The sequence below is a fragment of the Solenopsis invicta genome, chromosome 5 (genome assembly GCF_016802725.1).
Source record: "Solenopsis invicta isolate M01_SB chromosome 5, UNIL_Sinv_3.0, whole genome shotgun sequence".
Classification (NCBI taxonomy): Eukaryota; Metazoa; Arthropoda; class Insecta; order Hymenoptera; family Formicidae; genus Solenopsis; species Solenopsis invicta.
In genome coordinates this window covers 1,732,581-1,757,762 of record NC_052668.1, presented here as the reverse complement: position 1 = coordinate 1,757,762, position 25,182 = coordinate 1,732,581, and the positions used below count along the sequence as shown (strand labels likewise).

The window sequence follows — 25,182 nt, the reverse complement described above, 5'->3', positions numbered from 1 at the left end:
AAAAGTCAGTGTTCAAAAATTACTTCAAAACATTTGTAGCGTCAGGTACATCGTGTAGGAAGTCTTTACTTTAATTATAAAAAGCACTACAGTAAACGATCTTTACTGTAATATTTTTTATAATTAAAGAAGACTTCCTGAACATACTATATTTTATCAATTGTATTATATTTATAACAAAACTTTGAAATTGTTATATCGTATAGTACCGTAAATAAAAATAAACATTTACTTTTAAACAAAAATATAACACATGAATTAAACCTTTCCTATGTCCGTAAATAACAAACCATACATTAATACGTGTGCATATATGTATAAGTAATCAAACAAAGAAATTGATTTTTAATCTAAAGTATTAAAAACACAAAAATAATAATAAGACTGCATATTTTGCAATTGCACAAGTATACTTTAAATATGTTGAATAACAAAATTATGTGTTCTACTTCAAAGAAAATAATTAAAAGTATTTGTGTAAATTCTTATATAATGTTTCTCCGAGAAAGTACCAGCGTTACAGTTTGACACAGCCTTCTTGAACATTATATAATAAAAGATAATATTCCACAAGTATAAAATATGTAAATAATTAATAAAGTAAACAAGGAAATTAAAACAAATTATAACTTTTATAAAAGAGAAAATAAAGCATCAGTTATCCTCTTCTTTTTGATATTTTTCTCAGATTGTGGAAGATTTGCCAAATGAGCTATAATAAATTGTGCAAATGCTTCGTCTTCTTTAGTGTCATGATTATTGTCTAAAACATTAATGATTTTTTGGCTAACAGAAGAAAATATGTTTTCAAGATCTTTTGTTTCATTTACTTTACTTTTCTTTTGAATAGGTATCTTTAATACATTCATATCTTTTTCAGCATTTGCACATTTACGTTTTATTTGTGGAATATTTTCTTTAATATTTTCATTTATTTTATCTTCCTTAGGATTATCTTTTTTCTCATATATAAAGTCACCAGACTTTTCGTTGCTGTCAAATGTTTCGTTTGGTCTATACTTTGGAACATTTATTGGTAGTTCGGAAGATGATATAGAAGATATTGGAGCTTCATTCGGTTTTATATTGCAACGCGTCCTGAAAATAGAAGATATATAAATATTTTCGTAAAATTGGGATTTTTCAGTAATCATAACTACAAACCTACGTTTTTGGACATAATCATCAAGAAATGACAATTGGGAATAAAAAGTAAAAGGTTTATGAGTCGAAGCAGCATTTCCACTCTTGTATTGATTATTTAAGATTTGTTTTTCCCGATTATATTGATTCCGTAAAGATAAACATCTAGTTTGGCAATATTCGGGTGTATAAAAGTTACCTGATAAATTTGGAAATTATTAAGCAATGTTTAAACCATCAATAATAGTATATATACAATATTTAAATATTAGAACCGTTTTAAATTCAGCATTATTTATATCAATAATTGAATGTATTGTATTAAGAAATATTAATTAAGAAATTACGTTTTTAACTCACCATAATTTTTATCTTGCATTATTTTTGAAATTTCATTCGAAGCGTTATCTTTAATTAGCTTGTCTTTAAAATCTTTGTGTCCTTTATTATATAAAAACGGACGTTCTCTATATAATTTGATTAGAAAAGAATCACCGTCTTTTTCCTCTATAAAAATGTCACTCTTCTTTTCATTTGATATATCCTCATTGCATACATATTGCATATCAAAACAATATTGATGATCCATTATTTTAATTGACTGAAAAATTTAATGTAAATAAGGAACTGACTATATATATATAGTGTGTGTGTGTGTGTGTGTGTGTGTGTAGAATAAATTCAATTTAATATATATATTTTGCAAGCTCAATCAACTGCTGGATAAAACTTAACTTGAGGTTATGTGACTCTTGAAATTTATCATATTCTTCTTGTATTAATACATAATTTTAATAATTAACAAGATTGGATAATTTGAATTATATTATTATTTCATATTATATTGAAGAAACAGATGCTCACTTATTTCCTGTACGTCAATGTATGCCTCTCACCCTAATTACAAGCTGCTTTTCTCGCTCCTGCTGTCTGTGAACCACTATAAACTTGCTGAACAAGCAGAGTCAGCTCTTGATGATGTTCCTGATGACGGGCGGCGTCGGCCTCAAAAATTCCTTCGCCAATCCCGTCGAATTGCTGCTGGCGAGGTGCTGGGACGAGCTTTGTCAATTGCACAACGTGCCAGGATTTACAGCAAACTTTTCTGAAAAATACAGATTAACATGCCAACGTTAAAGCAAACAGTCTCTATAAAAAATGTATTAAATTTCTTTATAAAAACTAATAAAAATTCTTCTCAAATTTAATAAAAACTTAATTTTCAAGTACATTAAATAAATCTTCTTAAACATAGAAGTTAGGTTATATACATTTATTGAAATGTATTTCAATATATAAAACATATTTCACGTTTTACATATTTAAAAAAATTAAATATAATTACTGATATTTATAAATTATTCATTTATTATGCAGTAAAGTAATTACATGTTTAAATACGTAATATTCTTCGTAACGATAAACACCTCACTGGCCCCTTGAGACTGCTTGAGACATAAGACATAAGACAGTTATTGTGCGTTCCTAAAGACAAAGACTTAAGTCATAAAACTTGTCTTAAGGTTATAAGTCAGCCATTCTGCTCAGGCCCTAACGCTGAGAAATAGTAACATAGGGTGCTTTCCAACAAGAGACACAGGCGACACTGTGTAACACAGTGTCTACATTGGCTGTGTTCCGTTTTTACTGTCAGTACTGAAAATTTATAGTTCACGTCACATATACTATACATTTTCAGTACTGGCAGTTAATATCGGAACACAACCATTGGTGCTTTCCAACTATGACACAGAGAGACACAGAGCGACACTGCAAAACACAGCTCAATCTTAAGTTTGGCCGTGTCAGCCATCAATAGTGCCAACACATTGGGCAAATAAATTATTTTTTCAAGTGTGATACTGGTACATTTTAGTCATGTTCAGTCATGTTTTGTCGCCTTAACATACAAAATTAAAATTATAGTTTAAACCTTTCGTTTCTTTACATGCTACATCTTTAAATTAGCACAATGGACTTATATTTTTACTAAAAATGTTTTCGTGTTCGAAAATAACGTACCGGACCCAGAATTCTTAGATAGTAATCAATATTCATTATTTTTATTTAAAGAATTGTATAAGCCTAAGAAACAATGCATTCGTTGATTATTCATTATTCATACGTATTTTATCGGATTAATTTGCAAGTTTATTCTTTTGTCGGCATTGTAAAGAAGTTATTCCTACATTGGATAATGTAAAATTTCTTCTTTAACGGGTCTGTATTTTCTACGGATAGATTTCTGATTCAATTCGAATCTGTGTTTTTTTACTAAATCAGTCATTTACGCACTCTAGTGACCGTGTTTGGTAACTTATCTGTTCCATTTAGACTACACAACTGTGTTACACTGTGTCTCTCTGTGTGACACTGTGTCACACTGTGGCACTCTTGTTGGAAAGCACCCATAAATATCTCAGATTCAGAATAAATTACATAATAAATTAAGATAAACGATAAAGATAATACATAAATATTTTACTATGAATATTCTTATCCATATAACTAAAGTAGATGAAAATTAAATGTTAGTAGAATAGGACAAATCAATTTAAACAATGAAAAAAAATTTTTATTTTAACAAATTAGATGTAGATATATATTGCGCATATCATCTATTATATGTATAGGCTTGTTTTTTATTCCTGCACTAGACTGCACTGGAACGTTCCTTCTTGTTTTTACTAACTTTCAAATATGTATCTATTTCACTTTAAGTGCACACTAATTCAGGGAGTTCAGGAACAGAAAACAAACAGTATATTTTATTAGTATCAGAAAATATTTAATAATACTAAAAATCTTTAACATACTAATCTCAAATATAAATATTTATATAACGGTTTTGTGAGACTGTAGACCAAGAAACCTTACATTAATAGAATAAAAGATTAATATTTATTAATCTGTAATTACATAAACAGAATAATAAACAAAACGTTTAAACTTTACTTGGTTATTAACGTTTTTCTTTATTATATTTATACATTTTAATTTTTATTTACTATAATATTTTAAATTAAATTTATTTTTTTATTTTAAATTTGTTTTAAATATACGAGCTTTATCACAAATATATAGAAATTTTTATAGCGATACATTTTGGAACGCACCTTTATGTCACCCACCCGTTTCACCCGGCTCAAGGACCCATGTGGTTTTTCCACTCTCTCGGGATAGACAGAGTGATAAAGTGAACGACCCACCATGTCCGGTAGGGGCACTCTAAAGGAATCTGAACGCTCTTTAGGTGCCTGGGTGCACTCGGGTGGGGAATCTGAACGCAGCCCATAAGTTAAATGTTATTGCCTGCATAAACCATCCGTTAAGGGCCTCGCACATGAAATGCATAACAAAGCATAAGCGTAGCATAAGGCCTCTGGACCAATGGGAATCTTATGTAAATCAATATGGCGACTTTATGCTGGATGCTCATTGGCCCATCGGTCTTATGTTGTGCTTGTGTTATGTTATGCATTTTATGTGCGAGGCCCTTTACTCTGCATTGTTGGAGAGACCAGTTCATCAATGCTACCACACGAAAATCGAGTGAGCAGAGCTCACTTTTACCAACTTACATCAAGGCGTTTTCTGATTGGTCATTTTAACTCCCACTTTTAAGTGGGCCCCACTTTTTCCGTGTTACCGGAAACCGCTATATTAGTTTCACCCCCGTGCGTACACCCATGCACCGACGAGAGACTGTTAAAGACCGCTAACCTTACGGGAGTTTGTGTGACTGTTAAATTTTTAATAATAAACTGACAATACAGTACTAATTTTATAATTTATTGTTATTTTGAAGTTTCATAGATATGCTTATGTATTTGTAACCCAAAAATTTTCGATTTTTATTAAAAATTGCAGTTTTGATGTTAACATCGGGGTGCGCACGATTGGACACCGCACGATTGGACACCACCACTCACAGCGGCCGATGCCTAGAGTTTTTCCGTTGGTTTGGTTAGATAAGTCAAGATGATTGGTTGGTGTCCAATCGTGCTGTGTCCAAAAGAGTGTCACCCGTTAACATCCAAGTTTGATTATCGACAGAGATAATAACTGATCAAAAAGAATTTTAAAGCAATATACAATGATATTATTAAATATAAGTATGCATATTTGCTTATGAAGTATTTGTATAATAAAAAAATCAAGATTTTAATAACGTATTACTCAAATATTTATATTAACAATCATATAGTCGATAACGTCATCGCTCTTCAATTACCGCCGGGCCCCTGGGGCCCCAGTAACGGCCTCGAAAATTTACCCAGGATTTACGGTCTTTAATAGTCTCTCGTCGGTGACCCATAGAATTTGATTCTGTCCATGGGGAAATTTTCTAAACTGAGAAGTCACCACTTTCTACATTCTCGCAGTTTATGATTAATGTAACGACTAGAGCTTATTGGTCGTTACGTTAATCATAAACTGTAAATATGTAAAAAGATAATGATCGTGCAGTTCACGTGAAACTTTTCACTTTTCACGTTTCCGCCCTAGGGGAAATGTTACACGATAGACCCCCAGGGTACACCCAAGGACTTTGATTCTGTCCATGGGGAAATTTTCCAAACTGAGAAGTCGCTATCTTTCTACATACTTACAGTTTATGATTAACGTAACGACCAATAAGCTTTAGTCGTTTCATTAATCATGAACTGCGAGTATGTAGAAAGTGGTGACATCTTAGTTTGAAAAATTTCCCCATGGACAGAATCAAAGTCCTTGGGTGTACGTATTATGCATTTCTTCGGACTCGATTCCGATCGGATTTATTCCGTTTTTCTTTAAATTTCTATTGTGTTTTCTAGGGAAAACGGAATGATTCCGATCGGAATCCATTCCGAAGAATTCCTTAATACGTGCCCAGGAACAGAAAACAAGCCTAGCAATTCATGGGACTTCAGCCTCACAAAAGTGAACAAATTTACTAAAGTATTTATAATTTCATTGGTCAACACCTAGTGAATTTGCTCATTTTTGTAATTTTTACTCTAGTTACATGCCGTTTGTTTTCTGTTCCTGAACTCCCTGAATTAGTGTGCACTTAAAGTGAAATAGATATATATTTGAAAGTTAGTCCGTTTGTTTTCTGTTCCTGAACTCCCTAAATTAGTGTGCACTTAAAATGAAATAGATATATATTTGAAAGTTAGTAAAAGCAAGAAGAAACGTTTCAGTGCAGTCTAGTGCAGGAATAGAAAACAAGCCGTTTGTTTTCTGTTCCTGAACTCTCTAAATAAGTGTACACTTAAAATGAAATAGATAGATGTTTCAAAGTTAGCGAAAGCAAGAAGGAACGTTCCAGTGCAGTCTAGTGCAGGAATAGAAAACAAGCCTAAGCCTAGTGAAAACAAGAAGGAACGTTCCAGTGCAGTCTAGTGCAGGAATAGAAAACAAGCCTACAATCGATCTCCATGCATTTCATATGCGAGGTCTTTTAATTCGGAACGCACCCTATATGTTCAGCGGTACTGCCAGTTAATTTCGGAACATGCATGTTATGTGTGGTTATGTGTACGTTCAAGACATTTTAAAAAAGTAAAACCGTGATCGAAATGTATAATTATCTGTAAACGTAATAAAAATTATAATAATTATTCAATTTAGATGACACATTTAACATTTTCATCAAAATGGAGGAAATTACAACCAAGCCAGTGGAGAATGACACCGATTTATCAACGTCTTCTGTTCCTTTCACCGTATCACCTAAGAAATGCAATCTGTCCTTTTCAATTACCTTTGACTTTAACGATATTAACAACGAAAATTCGACTGATTCCGAAAATGCAGACTTACAAATTGATATATCTGAAGTGGATAATTACGAACCATCCAGTAAACATAAGAGAGAAGCTGTGCTTAATGAAATGGAAGAGGAGATTGAGAGACAACTGGATGCTGAAGCTCCTAAAACCAATTTAACTGCCACTAATGTTAAAAATATTTTGAAACATGTAATCTCCTACGAACATTTAATGACAATGGTACAAAAATGGCTTCAGGATACAGAAAATGATATCAACATTGGCCCTAAGCTCACAAGAGCTAAAGCCAAGTATGTATTGTTACTTTTGATTATTATTCATGTATGTAATAATTATCTGTCATATATATATATACAATCATGAAACTAATTGTCAGAACGTAGGATATGAAAGTTTGTTTTATGCTTTAAAATTAAATTTGTAAGGCTCTTTCTATCTTGTTAGCTAAAAATTTGCATTTTTATTCTGGAAATGATTTTTAATCTTTTGTTTTGCAAAAACTTTTTAACAGTTTATTTTCATACTTTATAGATATATTTATATATTATTTCTCCTACTATATATAATTTTTTATGGAAATTAGAAAGATCTGATAAGATATGGCAAGAAAAATATGTTTCTAGTGATAAAAAATGGCATATGTTGTAGCTTTTTTCCGTGTTCTACAAAAAAAGCAAGATTCTTGAATTATGTGAATTTGTACACAAAGTAGATTACAGGTATTAAAAAATTCCAATTAGTTTTAAAATGGTGGCCTTACAAACAAAAAAATATGATTTGTTGTTAAAAAATACAACTTTTTTTTTGTTGATTAAAAAAAACTATTGAGTATTTTTTATTCTTTGTAACCTATTTTGTGAAGAGTATGTATGCATGTCAAATTTGAAGCTAATTGCTTTATTAGTTTTCGAGATAGAAACTATGCCATTTCATATAATGTTGTTTGAACAAAAACAGCAGGCAAATAAAATAGAAATATTTGTACTCACTGTTGACCAGCTATTCCAGCTATGTAATATGCCTTCTTCTTCAGAAAACTTTTTAAAAATATAATTAAAAAAAATTAATTTTTTGACCTAACAAAGTAGAAAACACCCTTAAGAAAAATTTCATTGGAAATATAAATCACTCATGGAGTGTACTAAGTAGAAATATGAGAATATTATACAAAATATTTTCTTATGTATATTATACATTTTTTAATTAAATATTTCAGAAATTATATTTATATTTTTTATATTAATTAAGGCTCCTGAGTACTCACCGCGGCCACATTGAAGTCATGACGTTAGAAGCGAGAAATTGCTTCAAATGACACGTAATTTTGTCAAACATACCATTTGTAAATTAAGTTAATTTAGATAAAACAGACTAAGCAGATGGCTTTAAAACACTTCTAAATATTGGTCACGACTATTCTTTTTTTGCCTAACAGTTAGTAAATAGTCGTAAAAAGCATGTAAAGTAAAGCTATTGAAACAGGAAAACACATGGTCACGTAATTTTGTCAAACATGCCATTTGTAAATAAAGCCAATTTGCATAAAACAGACTAATTAGATGGCTTTAAAACACTTCTAAATATCGGTTACGATTATCCCTTTTTTTCCTAGCAGTCGTAAATAATCGTAAAAAGCCCATAAAGTGACACCTATTCAGACAGGAAAACACGGATAGCTATTGAAAGGAGTGAAAAATGTACTTTTATGTATAAAATTCAAAGAAACTTTATTCGCGGTCCATTTTTACGAATTTTGTAAATACGAGACGAGTTATATTTTCACAATAAAGCACATAATACCAAAATGACATGTGCAATAACATCTCATCAATTTGTCACGTTTCACCTGTATTAGTTCTAATTTTGTTCGCGACGGAATGTCGCTACCGTCAACGCGGAGTTCTCGGCTGAGGAGTTAGGAGCCTTAAATTGCAAATAATAAATAAAAATATACAATAAAAACAGTAATTGTATTTTATGTATACTTTTTATTATATCTTTTTGATTTGTGTAATTCTTTGAGGATAATAAATTTAAATATTATTTTTGAAGTACTTTAAAGTAACGTTTAAAAATTACTAAAATTTTTTTGCAGAATTATTGATCGTAATCTTCGGAATATAATTAATTTAAATAAAATTAAATAGTAATTTATTATTCAGGCTCTTATTGAATTAATTAAACAATAAATTAATAGGGACTTACGAGCCTGGCTGGTTCTCCCTTGCTAACATATATAATTGTACATAATAATCGCAATTATAATTTAATGATAGATTACAATCTTCAAATGACAAATGTTTTGACTTATTTAATTTGGCCTTTTTTAGTGTCAATCAATATAAACAAAATAACTGTAAACAATGATTTAGAGTATCAAACATACTTTTTATTGAATCCGCGATATCTTCGTGTATTTTAGAATTGTTTTTGTCGTTATTTAATGCATATGATTAGTCAGTAAGTGATCTGTAGAGGTTTAATGTGTAAAAAATTATTGAACCAGTTGACCAATGTTTTTCTAGTATTTAATTGTTTATTGTTAAAATTTTTTGTCAAGTTGCTATTGCGATATTAGTTGTGTTAATAATTCTTTATTGCCTTAGTGCCTTGCGCGAGCCTCTCCCGCGCGGCGCTCAGTCGTCGCCGCGTCTTGCCTCGTTCTCCTCGCCGTCGGCAGTTTTTTGTGCGCCGGCCTTGAATGATCGCCTTCTTTTCTTGCCGCTATCCGCCTTCCTCGCCGCTGCTGCTCCTTCGGCGACATTTGTCGAGGCGCCCGATTTTACATGAAATTAAGCCGCGAATGAATAAACGAAAATAATAGACGCTATGCAGTCCCGCCGGAGATTTTGCTCTCTCGCTTAGTGCCCGGCCCGGTCATATGTGCTTCTCCGCGCTTTGCTTAGGTGGAGGGCAAAGTGGCGAGGCAGATAAAACTGCCACTATATATATATATATATATATATATATAGTGGGCACTATATATATATATATATATATATATATAGTGGGACACAAGAGCATTGACTAGATTGCTTTAAGCAATTAAGAGAAAATTACTAAGTGACTATTATTGTGGTATTTGTTGAAGAATAGAGGAGACTACTACGCTTTGTGCTAGAAATATAACTACTAGAAACGCCAGTATTACTTTCCATTGTGACAAGAACACTGCTTCAAAATGTTTACTATATGGTGCACTTATTTTGAAAATTATGTGTTCTTGTCACAATATGGAAAGTAATACTGGCGTCTTTAATACAAAGTGTAATAGCATAGTATAACTAGAAATGGTAATAATCTTTTAGCTCCTTTTTAATGAATACCACAGTAGTAGAGCTATCTAGAAGTTGTCTCTTAATTCTTAGTTGACACACTACGTGTTGTACACTTAGGCTGTTTGCAAAAATGTTTGGCATTCATAAATCTTTTGCTTTTACTGCATATTTTGAATATATTCAGAACCTTCTCAATTTTTGCACCTGTTTAGTCTTCTTGATCTTCTGGCATAACAATTAGAAAAAAGTAATTAAAATTCTATGCATTACGTACAAAGATATACACAATTGAAAATGGTCGGTTGACATACACGCACGTGTGGTAAAATATTGAATCCAATATTGTGTTAGGTGAGGGTTAAAGCAATTTAGTTGATGCTCTTGTGTGACATTGTATATATAAAGGTTTCTGGAAAAGATGTAGATTTTTCATATTTTTTCACAATTTCTGTGACAGAAGTCTTTTTTTGTTGTCTAATGTCTGTTGGATCGAACAAGCAGTACGCGGCACCATCGACAAATAGTAACGGAGTTCTGTGTTTTGTAATTAAAAAATAGAAACTAATCTTCTAAATAGAATAAAAGGAGCAGCATTCTTATTATAAATTTACAATGAATTCATAAAGACTTCCAGTCTTGAGGCTTTTGTGGCCGTTGATATTGTTAACAAAAAGTGTTTTTGGATGGATGCCACGTGCGTGTTGGGCACTTTGCCAACGTTTTGCAAACATTGCAGTTTGCGTCATCAGGGCTGAGAGCTCCGATACTGAGTTCTTTTCGGTTGTGGTGGTTTTTATATATCCGTGTTGCGCCCGGTGGGGGGAGGGGGGGGTTGATTGGTCAGCCAATCAGAGCGTTTTGATTGACCGGCCGGTCAATTAAAAAACCCGAGAGGACGGTATGCCAAATAAGATTTACTTGCAGGCCTTTGTCGCGGTTGAGATTGTCAGGATGTTTCAAGATTTCCAGACCTTCCCGATATTTTCTGGCGAAGTAGCCTTGTGACTGGGCCAACATAGTAGACTTATCATACTGCACGGCATGTCCAGTCTCCATGCAATGTTTTGTCAAGGCTGATTGCGAAAAATGGCTGTATTTGGCACACCTCTGGTGTTTCTTGATTTGTGTACTTATCTTTCTATCAGTTTCTCCTATGTACACTTTTCTGCAGACGCAAGGTATCTTGCACACACCTGGTGTTTCTAGGCTTGATCTTTGATCCTTGGGATTAGGGAGTAATTGAGCAATTTTCTTCTGGAGTTTGAAGATTACTCTGATGTTGTGCTTTTCAAAATTCTGCCTATGCGCTCTGTTGTACTTTGAAGATACGGAAGGACAACTGTCATTTTCTTTACTCTTTCTTCATCCAGAGTTTTGGTATCATTGGGACTGGAGATTTTGTTCTTCAATCTCTTGGTTATCTGATCAATGTTCTTGCTGTTATACCCATTCCTAGTCAAGATCTGATTAAGATGTAGCTCCTCATCCAGGAATGTTGGTTCAGAAATAGTGAGGGCTGTGTATACCAATGAGTTGATAACTGAATTCTTTTGTGACGAATGGTGATGGGAGGTTGCGTGAAGATACGTCAGTGTGGGTTGGTTTTTGGTAAACCCGATAACCTAAAGTATCGTCTTCATTTGTTTGAACCAACACGTCTAGGAAGGGAATTTGGTTTTTCTGTTCTGCCTCTATTGTGAACTTAATGTTTGGGTGTTGGGCGTTGAGAAAAGCGAGGAAGGATGTGAGTTTTTTTGCCGTGGCTCTATATAACAAATGTGTCATCTGCGTATTGGAACCACGTGGAAGGTTTGAGGGGTGCGTTCTTCAGAATTTTGTTTTTGAGATGTTCCATAAAGATATTCGCAATAATAAGTGAAACAGGGGATTCCATCACTGCTTTAGAGGTTTGTTCAAAGAATTCTCCTTGAAACTGGAAGTAGGTCGAGGTTAGGCAATGTTTTATTAGCGGGAAGAGGTTAGCCGGAAGTTTGTCGGACTTTTTGATAATGTCCAACGTATCCTGGACCGGGACATTTGTGAACAATGAAACAATATCAAAACTCACCAGGTTATTGGGTTTTGTTTTGATCTTTGCAATTTTGTTCACAAAATCAATAGAATTCTTGATGTGAGATCCATTGAGACCAGTGAGTTTTTGAAGTGGTTTGGAGAGGCAGCGGGCCAACTAACTTAAATTTATAAAGACTTCTTCAAGTCTTTATCTTTCCCGAATTGTAATTCTTTAAAAATTTATAGAATGCAATAAGAATAACTGAACAATTTAATATGGACTACAGTTGGAATTCTTGAAAATTTTCTTGAAATATTTATATAATATTCAATAGGTGTATACCTTATGAAATCAGGAGAAACAGTGTTTAGAATAGATAAAGGATTATGAAACACCTTATAAATACAAACTAACATAATAATATTACACCAATGTTATAATTTTTACTTTAATTATATTTATTATATTTTATTGTACTGTTCAGTTTTTGCCGAGAAGCGGAACTTGGTTTACAAAATTTCCTTATCTCCATTTATCCTTCCACACTTTCCCTACTTTCCTTCTACCCTACTCCATTCATTTCTTCCGCCATATTTTCTAAAGATATCGAGTCTCTTTATGCGCATGTGTCTACATTATTTATATCTTATATACATACGCGCCTCTCCAATTGAATACTATACACTACTCAGAAACAAAAAAAACCAAAGAAAAAGAAAACACGCAGGTAACATGCATAGAATACATATTGTACTAACAAATACATAACATAACAATTACATAAAATACATAAAACATGTCACAAACATAACACACATCAAATACGCCTATCAATACCCCTCCTCTTGCTTCTCCTTTTCCTCTTCCGCTTTTCTACTTTAATACTTCTCCTTTTTTCTCCAGAATTTAACTAACACCTTCTCCTTTCTTTCATCTAATCTATCGCTCTCTAACTTACTTATTCTTTCCTCCACGCTTTCTCCTAACTCTTTAAACTAGTCTTTTGTTATTTTGCATTCTCCCGTAAAATGTACTAAACTATCTTTTTCCATCTCGCAGAAGACACAATTCCTTTCTTCCTTTATTAACCAATATTTATTCTCTACCTCCATATTCCCACATCTCAATCTCATCAACGCTTTTATTCCTTCCCCATTTTTCTTTTTTCTCATTTCGCTCTTCTTCAAGTAACTAGGTGTCCTGTTCCCACCCATGAACATTTTATATCTCTTATTATACTTAACTTCTCTAATTCTACGGTCCTCCTCCTGTCGTTGTACGTCTTTCTCTCTTTCCCTTAATTCCTTAATTAAATCTCTCTATCTCTGGCATACCATTTATCGCTACAACCCCCCAGCTATTCCTATTATAATATTTTTTTTTCTTTTCCATATAAATCTTTCCATCCATCCTTCTTTTTTTCAACCAGCACACTTTTGCCCATCTCTTTTCTCCCATCTCTTCAATCTTTTCTTTATATCTTTTTGCTCTAATACCCCATTCTACTTTTTGCTTGTCCAACCCTAATTCTCGCGTAATTAAATATCTTGGTGTACAAAAATCTATTTTGAACATCCACCTTACATAATCTAATGAAATCTTCTTTAACTCTTTTCTTTCCTCTCACCCCCATAATTCCACCCCATAGGACATTACACTCTCCACCAAGTACCTAAACAACATCCATCTCCTTATGAAATTCTCCTTACAGATCCTTTCTTCTAATCCCCATACCATATTAGCTACCATTCTTCTTTTTCTCCTTAATTCCTTTATATGATAATCATAATCTCCTCCCCTATTAAAATTGAAACCATTTTTTTTTCTTTTTCCTTTCATTTTTATTGAACACCATTTTTTATTTTATTTTTTATTTATTTGTATTTAGCTTTAAATTTCTTTTTCTTAAAAACCCTCCTAAAGTTTCCATCATGTCACCCATAGCCTCTTTATTTTTTGCTAGTAATACTAAATCGTCCTCATATGCCAACATCTATATTTCTTTAACTTCAGTCTCCCTATTCCTTTTTTCTCAAACCATTCATCCAAATCCGCAATATACAAATTAAAAAGTGTCGGACTCAGAACACACACCTGCCTTACACCCTTCTTTGTCTTGAACTTTTCCGATAATCCTTTCTTCGTCTTAATTGCTGCTCTTGTGTCTCTATAAATTTCCTTTAACCTTTCTATTAATTTTCCATTGATGTTTTCTTTTCCAAAGTTTCCCATTTCTTTCTATTAACATTATCAACAGCCGAGCTCAGATCAGCGAAAAAGGCATACACTTTTTTCTCTTTCTCCCCTGCTTTTTTCTCTCTCTGGATCAGATGACTGAGAACAAAAATATTGTCCGTGGTCCCTCTATCCATGGTGGAAGTATAACATGGTGTGCTCAATTTGACTAAACCACGCCCCTTTTCACGGCAAAGTGCCTCTTATTTCTGAAGGCTGCCAACTGTGAAAAAATGAAATATTTAATGTCGGAAAGTTACTGAACCTGGATAGTTGCATTTTTGTCACACGTACAAGTGCGTGCATTGCGTCCTTATCTATCGTTCTTATTTATCATTGGTTTAGAAAAAATTCTTGTATCGCAAGGGTTGCCTTTTAAACTTTTAAAAACTTTATTTCATACGAATTTTGTAACAATTATTTTAATACTAAAATATAGTAAAATATAATAAAACATTAAAATGGTAAATTTTATTTTTTTTTAGACAAGTAAAAAAATTGTAAAAATGGAACAAATCTGAAACATTTATTTTGTAACTTTAAATTATTAAAATTACTGTAAAATTTATTACGATATTTATATTTGTACTGTTATTTCAAATATTATTTTATTATTAAATACTGTTAAATATTATTAATCTTTATATTGTACACAAACTATCTATTTTTTATTAATTTTTTTACAATGAGCGCAGTTAATCCTTCATATTGTATTTAATAACATTTATTTTTAGCGGTAACTATCCACAAGAAAGAGATAGAGTGAAAATAGAGAACGTCTGACAAAGATAGTTATATTAGGTGTACAGACTTTAGAAAATGAAATACTTCAACTTTTTACAGTTGGCAGCTCTCTGGAATAAGAGGCAGAAAAACGACAGAGAGCGCAGATTTTAGAGAAAGAAGGCTGCAAATTGAGCACACCATGCTATCCCTTCTACCATGTCTCTACTCCTCCTCCTAAAGCCACCTTGGCTCTCAAGCACTAGAGTTCTACGCTCAATCTCCTCCAATTTTTTCCTCAGCATTTCTGCGTAAATCTTATACGCCGTACATAGCAACGATATTCCTCTATAATTCTCCATTTTCTCAGTGTCTTCTTTCTTATATATCGTTGCTATGACACTCTTCTTCTAGTCCTCTGGAATTTTGCTGCCCTTCCATATACGTCAGCAAATCCGCTAGCCTTCTTTTCACTTTTCCTCTTCCATATTTTCACGCCTCTATTGGAATTCCGTCGAACCCTGCTGCCTTTCCTTTCTTCAATCTCTTTACTGCTCTCTCTATCTCCTCTATCTTCAGTTCCTGTTCTGCTTGTTCCGCCTCCTCAAACTTACTTTGCTTTCCCTCTCTTCTTCTACTTCTTCTCCTCCGAGCAGTTTTCTGAAATGCTTTATCCAACTTTTCTTACTTATTGTGTTTTTCACCCAGTTGTTTTTCCCTCTTTTCTTATTGATCACCTTTTACACTTCAGCTTCATTTTTTAATTTCCTGAGCTCCTCTTCTCTCTCCTTCCACTTTTTCTTTTCCTTCGTATATTTCTTAAATCTCCTCTCTTCCAAGAATCTCCTCTCTTCCAAGAATCTTTCTCTACTCGACTTCCCTAATCTCCAGCCTTTGTACAGTCTGTGTACTATCCTCTTCTTCGTGCAGCTCCTATCCCACCATCCCTTGTATCCTAGTTTCCTCTTTCTTCTTCTTCTTATTCTTATCATTGCATTTTTTACCATCTTATAATACCTTCCATTTTTTTTCTATTGTGTTTTTACTTATCTCCTTTTCATCTTCTCCTTCTGTCCTTTCCTTACATAAAACTATGTCCTCTTCTTTCTATCTGTAACTCTATTTCTCTTCTTCTCTCCTCCCTTCTTTTTTATTCATCTCTCTTCCTCTGTTTTCCAGTACTTCCAACACCAGAGGCATGTGATCCGAGTCCGGCCGCTCTACAACCTTAAAACTATAATTTTCATACAATAATCGTTCGCAATTACATAATCAATTGTAGAGCTTTTCTCTTATATAAGTGTATTCGCCTTCCCTCTCTCCTATCATTGTCCCATTTATAATATGCCTATCTATTTACTAAATCTACTAGGTCTCTGTCCCTGCTGTTAATTACCTTATCTTTACTTTTTCTTACGACATTTTATCCTTCTTCGTCATTACCTCTTTCTAGACCAGATAGATAGATAGATAGATAATTTATTGCCTCCCTTTAGGGTTACATCTCTGTACAAGTCCGTACAATTATTCCTTACCAACTAACTTACTTAGCTTACAAACTAGGACGCCGCAATCTACACTTAAATTTATCCTATCTCTCCTACTGTTTACACACACACACACACACACGCCGCAATCCTACCTATTTTATCGGGACCTCCGCTTCCGGTGTTTTTTGTGAGCCTTTTTTAATCATCCCCTCTTCCACTCACTCATTCAAATCTTCATCCACCTATTCTTGTCTCCCCCCTCTCCTCACGTCCATTCCCTCCCTTCAATACTTCCAACTTCCTCAACCATTCTTCTCCCTCCCCATCCTCTCCTAGCACAATCCCCCTCATCTCCTATCCTTTCCTATGCCCCCAACTTACACATTCCTTCCACACATGCTCCCACGTTTCATTTATACGTTCACACATCCTGCACCTCTTACGCTCTTCCTCCTCCCAGTGTCTGTTACCCCTCATCCCGTTTCCTAACCTAAATTTTGCCACCCTTTGCCACCTACTCTCTCCCCACCCTTTCTTTAAATACTCCGGAATACCCTCCCCCTTAATTCATTTATATTCCCTATTACCCTTTGTCTTCATTATTCTTTCCCATCTTTCCTCCTTTTGCATCTTTCTCTCCTTTTTAATCAGACCTTCCATATTACTCTCTACTATATCCCTCCCATCCCCCCCCACTCCTCTCATCACAAAAAATTCTTTTCTTTCTTCTTCCCATTCTGACATACTTTTCTTTCCTCTACTTCTTGTTTTCAATTCCTCCCAATACCTCTTTGCTAGCTTGCTTCCTCTTCCTTCCTCTAACCTTTTTTCCAAACTCTATTGCCCTTATCCCGCCCTTTCTTTTAACTTTCCTCTCTGTATTTCTTCTCTTACCATGTATTCCGGTGTCCCCCAATTTACCCCCATCACCCATTTCAGGAATCTTTTGTGTAGTCTTTCCAATGCTTCCCTTTCCTACCATCTCCATATTTCTACCTCATAACCTATCATCGGCCATACCTGCATGTCAAATAACCAGCACAACCTACCCTAGTCCTCTTTAAACCTTCTTTTCCCAATTCCCCATACTTTTCCCATTATTGCTGCTTCTCTCCTTAACCTTTTCCTCACCTGTGCCCTCTGCCCTCCATTGCCTTGCACTACGTAGCTCGAATAGTAGAATTCTTTTATCTCCTCTATTGCCTTTCCCTTCCATCTCCAATTTACTTTCTTTTTCTTCCCCCCCCCCTTTCCTAAACCTCATTATCCTTGTCTTGCCCACATTGAGTTCCAATCCTTTTCCATCTAAATACCTCTCCAACCTAACCAGAATGCTTCTCATATCATCCTCCTCCGCCATATCGTTTGCATACGACAAAGAGTAGACTTTTTCTTCCCCCAGTTTAACTCCCCCCCCCCAACCACCTTTTCTCATCACTTGCTCCAGGTCCGCCGTTAACAGGTTGAATAAGGTCGGACTTAGGGGACACCCTTGTCTCACCCCCCTTCCCGTCCAGAAATACTCCAAGATTTTCCCCTATTCTCACCCGGTTCCTTGTTTCCCTGAGCACCTCCTTGCATCTTACCACCAGCCTCTCTCTAACCCCTCTAGCCCTCATTGCCTTTGCCAATATCCCTCTATCCACAGAATCAAGCGCGGCCCTTAGATCCACAAAGAGCGCAACCATTTTTCCTCCCGGCTTGCTGACCTGTCTGTTTATCAAATAGTTTAGCACGTAGATGTTATCTATCGTCCTTAAACCCTTTCGGAACCCCGTTTGGTTCTGCGGAATCAAACCTTTTTCCTCTACCTCTTCCTTCAACCTGTTCGTTAGCACCGTCGCATACATTTTATAAAGCGATGACGTCAGCGACACTCCTTTGTACTCCTCCACGCTTATCCCCTCCCCCTTTTTCACGATCGGAACGATCACCCCATCGCTCCACTCCTCAATCCATCCTTCTCTCCTCCAGATCCTGTCACATATTCCCCAAACCCATCGCTCCATACCCCCCTCCCCGTATTTCCACACTTCAGCCGGAATCCCATCCGCCCCTGCTGCTTTTTTATCCTTCATTCCCGATAGCACTCTCTTTATCTCCTCATGTGCTAGCCCCTCCTTCTGGTCTCCTCCCTTTCTCCTTTCCGCGTCTCTCTTTACTCTCACATTTACTCCCTCCAACAAGTACCTAAAATATTCATTTCATTCCTCTATTTTAATCTCCTTATTCACTCTTCTTCTCCCCCTAGTTTTACCTACCATTTCCCACACCTGATTTTCCGTTTTTATCTCCCTCAACTCTTTCCCACTTCTCATTCTCCTCCTTTTTCTTTCTCTCGATCAGCTTCCTATACTCTAACCTTTTCTTTTTGTACCCCTGTCTATCCCCTTCTCCTCCTCTCCACCTCCTCAGTATCTTTTTTACCTTTTCTTTATCCTACATTTCTTGTCTCACCAGCCTCTTCTTACTATCCCCCCTTTTTTTTATTACCCCTCTTCAAAATCTCCAATACCTGTCTTTCCAGTTCCTCCCATACTCTCTCCACCTCCCCTTCGCTTACTGGTAGCTTTCCTAACGCCTCTCTAAAATCTTTTATTCCCTTTTGCGATCATACCCATCTTCTTCTTCCGATACTTCTCCCTCCCCTTTCGAATTGATCTCTCTCATTCCTTTCGATCCACACTACCAAGGGGTGACGATTGGAATCCACGCAATCTTCTATCACCATTCTATTAACCATCTCCTTGGTCTCCACACTTTCCACATAATTTATGACCGATTCCCCCCTTTCCCCAGTAAAAGTCCACTCTCCCTGCCTGTCCCCTTCTATATTCCCATTAAAAATCGCCCACCCCATCTTCTCCATCTTTCCTACCAACACTCTCTCTTCCTTGTTCATCTTCTTGTCCTTTAACCTTCCCCCCCTTTTCCCAATTTTGTTCATCTATTCCCCCACCATCCTCTCCGGTTCTGGCATTGAAATTTCTATTAAAATCCTCACTCCGTCTCCCTCCTTCATCTATTTCTTCATATACTCCAACTTTTTTCCATATCCCCATTAATATATACTTCCACTAATCTCCACTTCTCTTTGTTCATTTCCACTATCATCTCCATCATTCTTTCTTCTTTCCCCGCTTCCATTTTTCTCACTTCTATCCCCCTCATCCTCAGTACCATACCCCCCTTTGCTCTTCCTTTTTTGTTCTTTCTTTTTGCTACCTGCACTTCCTATCTATATCTCCTTGGAAAGAAATCCCTTGCTCTCATCTACCCCTTTTCATCTAACCACGTCTTGCTCATTATAATTATATTCCATTTCTTAACTTCCAAAAATCTTCCCTTTTGTTGGCTATCCCTGCTACATTCCAAAACGCTACTTTATAACTTCTTTTCTCTCTTCCTTCTGCTGTCCGCCGTTCCTCTCCTTCCTCACTCTCCTCTCCTACACGCTCTACTCTCTTTTTTCTCCTTCCCCCTTCGTCCCCCTTTCCTCCCCATCCCCCATTCACTTGATCCTTCCACTGTAACTCTTCTTTTCCCTCTCCTTCTCAATTCTCCCCTCTCTTCATCCCAGGGCCATCATTCCCCTCCAATCCACGCCCCCTTCTGCCCGATTCTCACTTTGTTCCCTTTCCATCCTTTTTTTGAAGCTATTTTCCTCGCCTTCCAATTAATCCTCCTTTTCTCCCACGTTAAATCCTCTTCTATCCATACCTCCTTCCCTTTTAGTCTCCACTTATTTAACATAATCTCCCTCTTACAATCTTCGGTTGCCATCTTTACTATCACCATCTCCCTCTTCTCTCTTCTACCTCCCTCTACTTTCCTTACTTCCTCCACTTTTCCCTCCACTCGTATCCCTAATTCTTTAATTATTCCTTCCACTCTTTCCTTCAAATTTTCTTCCCCTCTTTTCATCTCTTTTACTATAAAGCTTTTGTCTTCCCTTTCTTTCATTTCCCATCTTTTCTCTAATTCCTTAACTTTTTTTTTCCACTCCTCTACCTCTCTGCCTCCCCTGACTTTTTCCTCCCTCTCCACCACTCCCTTGCTTCCCCTCTCACCCTCCTTTCCTACCTTTAATCCTTCTATTTCCTTTTCTATCTTCATTATTTTTTTCTTTAAGTCCTCTCTTTATTCCATTTTTCCTCTCTGACCTTTAAATTTTCCTTCATCCTTTCTACCTCCATTCTTATCGCCTTCTTCTGCCCCTCCGCCTCTTTTCTTATCTCCTCTCTCACCCCTCCTAAACCCTCTTTTATCTCCCTCCTTATTTTTTTTAACTCTTTCCCTTTTTTTAACCCCTTTTTATCTCCTTCATCTCATCCCTCACTCTCCTTTCCTCCAGTGACCTGTCTTGTGGTTACGTTTAAAAATCTCCGCCACCCCCTCTTCTTCCTGCGACTTTTTTCCTAACATCTCTTTTTTTCCTCTTTCCGCTTTCCATCGCGCTCTCCCCTACGCTATCACTTCTCTCCCTGCCGAGATTCATTGTACGCGTGTACTTCTCCATCCTGCCCTCTACACTCTCTACCAGCGACACTCTCCCGCCCTCTCTATATCCTTTCACGTTCCACGCTTTAGTTACTTTCTTCGCGCGCTCTCTAGACGCTTTCTCCCACCTGCCACCTCTCGCACCGGCCGTCTACCTAACCTCACTCCTCTGTCTCTCACTCGCTTATTTTTCCCAGTTCTTCTCTTTTTCTCTCCACCTCCCTTTACTCCCACGCACTCTTCTCGCTCTTCCCTCGCTCCTCTCCCCCACACACTCCCTCCTTACTCACTCACTCACCAAACGCACCTTATACTCTAACTAACACTCCGAGCTCTTTTTCCAACACCGCCGGAAACGGAAGTCACCTCCTTCTAGACCAATTTTTGCGTTAAAATTCCCTCCTACCACTATATATTCCTCTTTATTTTCTTCTACCACTCTTTCTATTATCCTGCTTATCGCCTCTCAATTTCTCGCAACATAAACTGCTACTATTATATAATCTTTCCCACCTTCCTCCCTCTTGATTTTTATTACAATCACTTTGTCCTCCTCCTATTTGAAATTTAATTTTTTTTTCCAGTCTTTCCTTATCCCTACAATAAATCCCCCCATTGCTCTACCTTTCTTTTTTACCTTTCTTGCGTAACTACACATCCACATGTTGTCGGTAACTTTCCCGTAATTTTCTCCCACCCTTTTTCTTCTACCCAAGTTTCAATTAAACAGACATACTCCATGTCCCCTACAAACTTCCAAAATTCCATATCTTGCCTCCATATTCCTGGTATATTTTAAAACATAAATCTTTTGATTTCCCCTTTATTCCTCTTTACTTCTTCCCCCTCCCCCTTTTTGACTTACTCGAAATTTGTACTATTCCTCCCCCCCCCTTCCTCTTTTGCTACCCTCCTATCTCTATCTATCTCTTCCTCTATCTCGCCCCAGCTTTTCCAAGTATTTCCTATTTTGACTCTCCCCTTCTTACCTTTACCTCCACCCCTTTTCTCTTTGCTCCCTTTTTCATTTATGCATTTTCTTCTGTATCTTCCTCTCTTCCCACGATGAATCATTTTTTATACATATCTTTCCTCCTCTTAACTTACTCTTATTTGCCATAATTTCCTACTTTTTATCCTTCCGCTCTACCTTTGCTATTACTACTGCCTTGTTAACTCTATACATCTTTATCTTACACTCTATTCCTAGTTCTTTCTCTATAAACTTTTCCACCTATGTTACCTTATTCCCCTCCACCTCCCTTATCTCCTAAATCTTTAATTACAAAGTTTTTACGCTTTTCCTCTCTCTTCTTCTCAGTCACCTATTTCTTTACTTTACTAATCTCTCTTTTGCTTAGCCTACTACATTCGCTTTTCCGCGTCCTCCAGCTTCCTCCGCTCCTAGAACTTCCCTTCTCCCTCTCCCCGCTCCTCGAACCGTACAACTTCCCCTTATTTATCGACTTTTTTATATTTGCTGTCTGTTTTTCTACGTTATCTAATCTTTCCTTCATACTATTAAACCTTTCTTCTCATTCCCTTTCTCTAATTCTAACTCTTTCCACCGACCTACGTAATTTTTTCACCTCTTCCTTTAATTCTTTAACCTCTCTTAGCTATTCTTCTTTAAAAATTCCTTTCAATCGCTTTTTACCTCTTCTGCCCCTGCTCATCTTAAAAGTAACCTTCTTACAGCTTGCGTTATCCTCCGTCACCAACTTTCTCTGTCTTAAGTCCTTACTTCCTACCTTACAGGCCTTATTTCCAGTTTCCGCCTTTCCCGGTGCCATAACCTCAACTCTCTGAGCCTTCCTACAATTCGTTGTATCTCCTCAAAACTATCTTTCTCCACTCTCCCTTTAATTTCCCTTCCTCTTTCTATTCACCTCTCCACTCACTCACTCCCCTACCTTCCTCCTTAAGCTTATTCTACTAATTATTCTATGCTAAAATCACACGCTCACGCTTCTCCATCCATTCACTCATGCGCCCTATAACCAAATCCAGTTTCTACTTTAATTATAAGCATTCAATATACATTATAACACATATTAGGATAGTCCAAAAAATCGACTATTTTTTTTCTTTATGTGCTTTACCGGAAATCGAAAGTATATGTTGCAAAAGTAAATTTTGTTTTTTGTTCAGATTTTTAAAAAATGTTTTAGAGGTCGCTGTAGTCGTTCAAACACGAAAATCGACGTAACATAATATTTTAATTTTTTTAAATTACATTGATGCATATCCTATTGAGTTGATTATTGAGATATTATTGACAGGAATCAAATATATAAGCTCGAATTTTTGTAGTCAAAAATACTGACAGAAAGTCATTTATTTAATTCTTCAAAACTAAATTTTTACAAAAATGAACATTTAAAGGCTTAAAAAATCTATTTTGATCAATCACAGTTGAAAATTGTAGTATCGGTTTTCTTGTTCAATGGAGAATGTATTATGATATACAGAAACTTTAACATTTATTGATAGATAGCAACAGTCATAAAATGCTTAAAAAATGCAATTTTCTTTAAGTCTGGCCCTTATACTAATAACAGATTTAATTTTCTTGACAAATTTTTATTAAAGAAAAATGTTTTTATATAAAATATACTTTTATAAAATATATATTTTATAAAAATGTTTAGAAAAAAATATTTTTATAAAAATTTTTAAAAATATTTTTATAAAATATATTTTTTATAAAAGTATATTTTATATAAAAATATTTTTTTTTAACGAAAATTTGTCACGAAAATTAAATCTGGTGTTGGTATGAAGGCCTGGTTTAAGAAAAATCGCATTTTTTAAACATTTTATGACTGCAGCGTTATCAATAAATGTTGAAGTTTCTGTATATCATAATATATACTTCATTGAACAAAGAAATCGATACTACAAACGATTTTTGACTGCAATTGGTCAAAATAGGTTTTTTAAGCTTTTAAATGTACATAAAAATTCAAGTTTTAAAGGATTAAATAAATGATTTATTGTTAGTATTTTTGGCTACAAAAATTTAAGCTTTCATATTTGATTCTTGGCAACAATATCTCAATGATCAGCTCAACAGGATATGCCTCAATATAATTTAAAAAAATAAAAATAGCATGTTACGTCAATTTTTGTGTTTCAAGGACTACAACATCTAAAATATTTTTTTGAAAAATTAGAACAAAAACAAAATTTACTTTTGCAACATATACTTTTGATTTTCGGTGAAGCACATAAAGAAAAAAATAATTGGTTTTTTTGGATCACCTTAATACATATGTATAGAATAAATTACTTGAGTGGCAAGTTATACTATTGAAGTAGTGTTATTATTCATGCTTTGTGATTAACAGTTTTCTTTGTAATAAAATAAAAATAAATTATCTAAAATACATTTAGTCTCATTAAAAGAAATGTGCTGAAAGAAAAATAAATAGAAGATTATTTAATAAAATTTTGAACCCAGAACAAAAAAACGAGCTATTTTTATAATGGACGTTAATTTATTAAAACTATTTTCAATATCTAAACGGAACGTTTTAACTTATTTGGTTTTCACCGTCAGTTATAAATGAATTACAATAAAACTATTTTAATAAAACTATTCGAGATTAAGGTGGCAGGACCCTTTGGAGGGTCAAAAAAATCGATTTTTTAAATGAAAGTACATGCTTTTAAGAATCAACTCCTAAATTTTTATCAAAAAATTTGAAAAATTACGGAAGTTATACTATTTTTTTCAAAACGGAAAAATTTTTACATCTAGTACTTTTTTTTATTTTATTTTATTATTTTTCGATAAATATACTTTACTTCAAAGTGTCTAATTAGCAATGCTTCTACCTAGAAATTACAGAAGACTAATTTGTAGAATAATTTTTCCACTTTCCTGAAACATAAATAACTTAAGGGGACAGGACTCTTTGGAGGGTTAAAAAAGCTTATTTTTATGAATTGTTTTACAAAAACTGAGCGATTGATTTGAAATTTTGCTCACATATTTATCTATATTTTATTGTTAA

The 25,182-nt window shown here is 34.9% G+C and overlaps 2 protein-coding genes across 8 annotated transcripts in view; one reads left to right on the top strand and one right to left on the bottom strand.

The window, feature by feature from the left end:
- Nucleotides 1–565: 565 nt before the first annotated feature.
- Nucleotides 566–2,717, bottom strand: LOC120356832. Of its 4 annotated transcripts, none has more exons than XM_039449457.1 (5): nucleotides 2,533–2,713; nucleotides 2,040–2,248; nucleotides 1,504–1,744; nucleotides 1,165–1,342; nucleotides 566–1,098 (listed from the first exon to the last, which is right to left on the bottom strand). In XM_039449457.1, the coding sequence occupies exons 3-5, from the start codon at nucleotides 1,730–1,732 to the stop codon at nucleotides 633–635; spliced, it is 873 nt and encodes a 290-aa protein (XP_039305391.1). In that variant the 5' UTR covers nucleotides 1,733–1,744; nucleotides 2,040–2,248; nucleotides 2,533–2,713; the 3' UTR covers nucleotides 566–632. The 4 variants fall into 4 exon arrangements, 3 of the variants coding, with proteins under 3 accessions (XP_039305391.1, XP_039305392.1, XP_039305390.1); XM_039449458.1 differs by having other exon boundaries at nucleotides 567–1,098; nucleotides 2,008–2,248; nucleotides 2,571–2,717; XM_039449456.1 differs by having other exon boundaries at nucleotides 567–1,098; nucleotides 2,008–2,248.
- A 3,805-nt stretch (nucleotides 2,718–6,522) lies between these two features.
- Nucleotides 6,523–25,182, top strand: part of LOC105207486 — a 71,146-nt gene continuing 52,486 nt past the window's right edge. For 2 of the 4 annotated variants that reach the window (XM_039448958.1, XM_039448957.1), the window contains exons 1-2: nucleotides 6,524–6,669; nucleotides 6,763–7,213. In XM_039448958.1, the coding sequence (XP_039304892.1) occupies nucleotides 6,651–6,669; nucleotides 6,763–7,213 (470 nt within the window). In that variant the 5' untranslated portion in view covers nucleotides 6,524–6,650. Of the gene's footprint in view, nucleotides 6,694–6,762; nucleotides 7,214–25,182 lie in introns of all 4 variants that reach the window. The other 2 variants (XM_039448955.1, XM_039448956.1) reach the window with 2 other exon arrangements.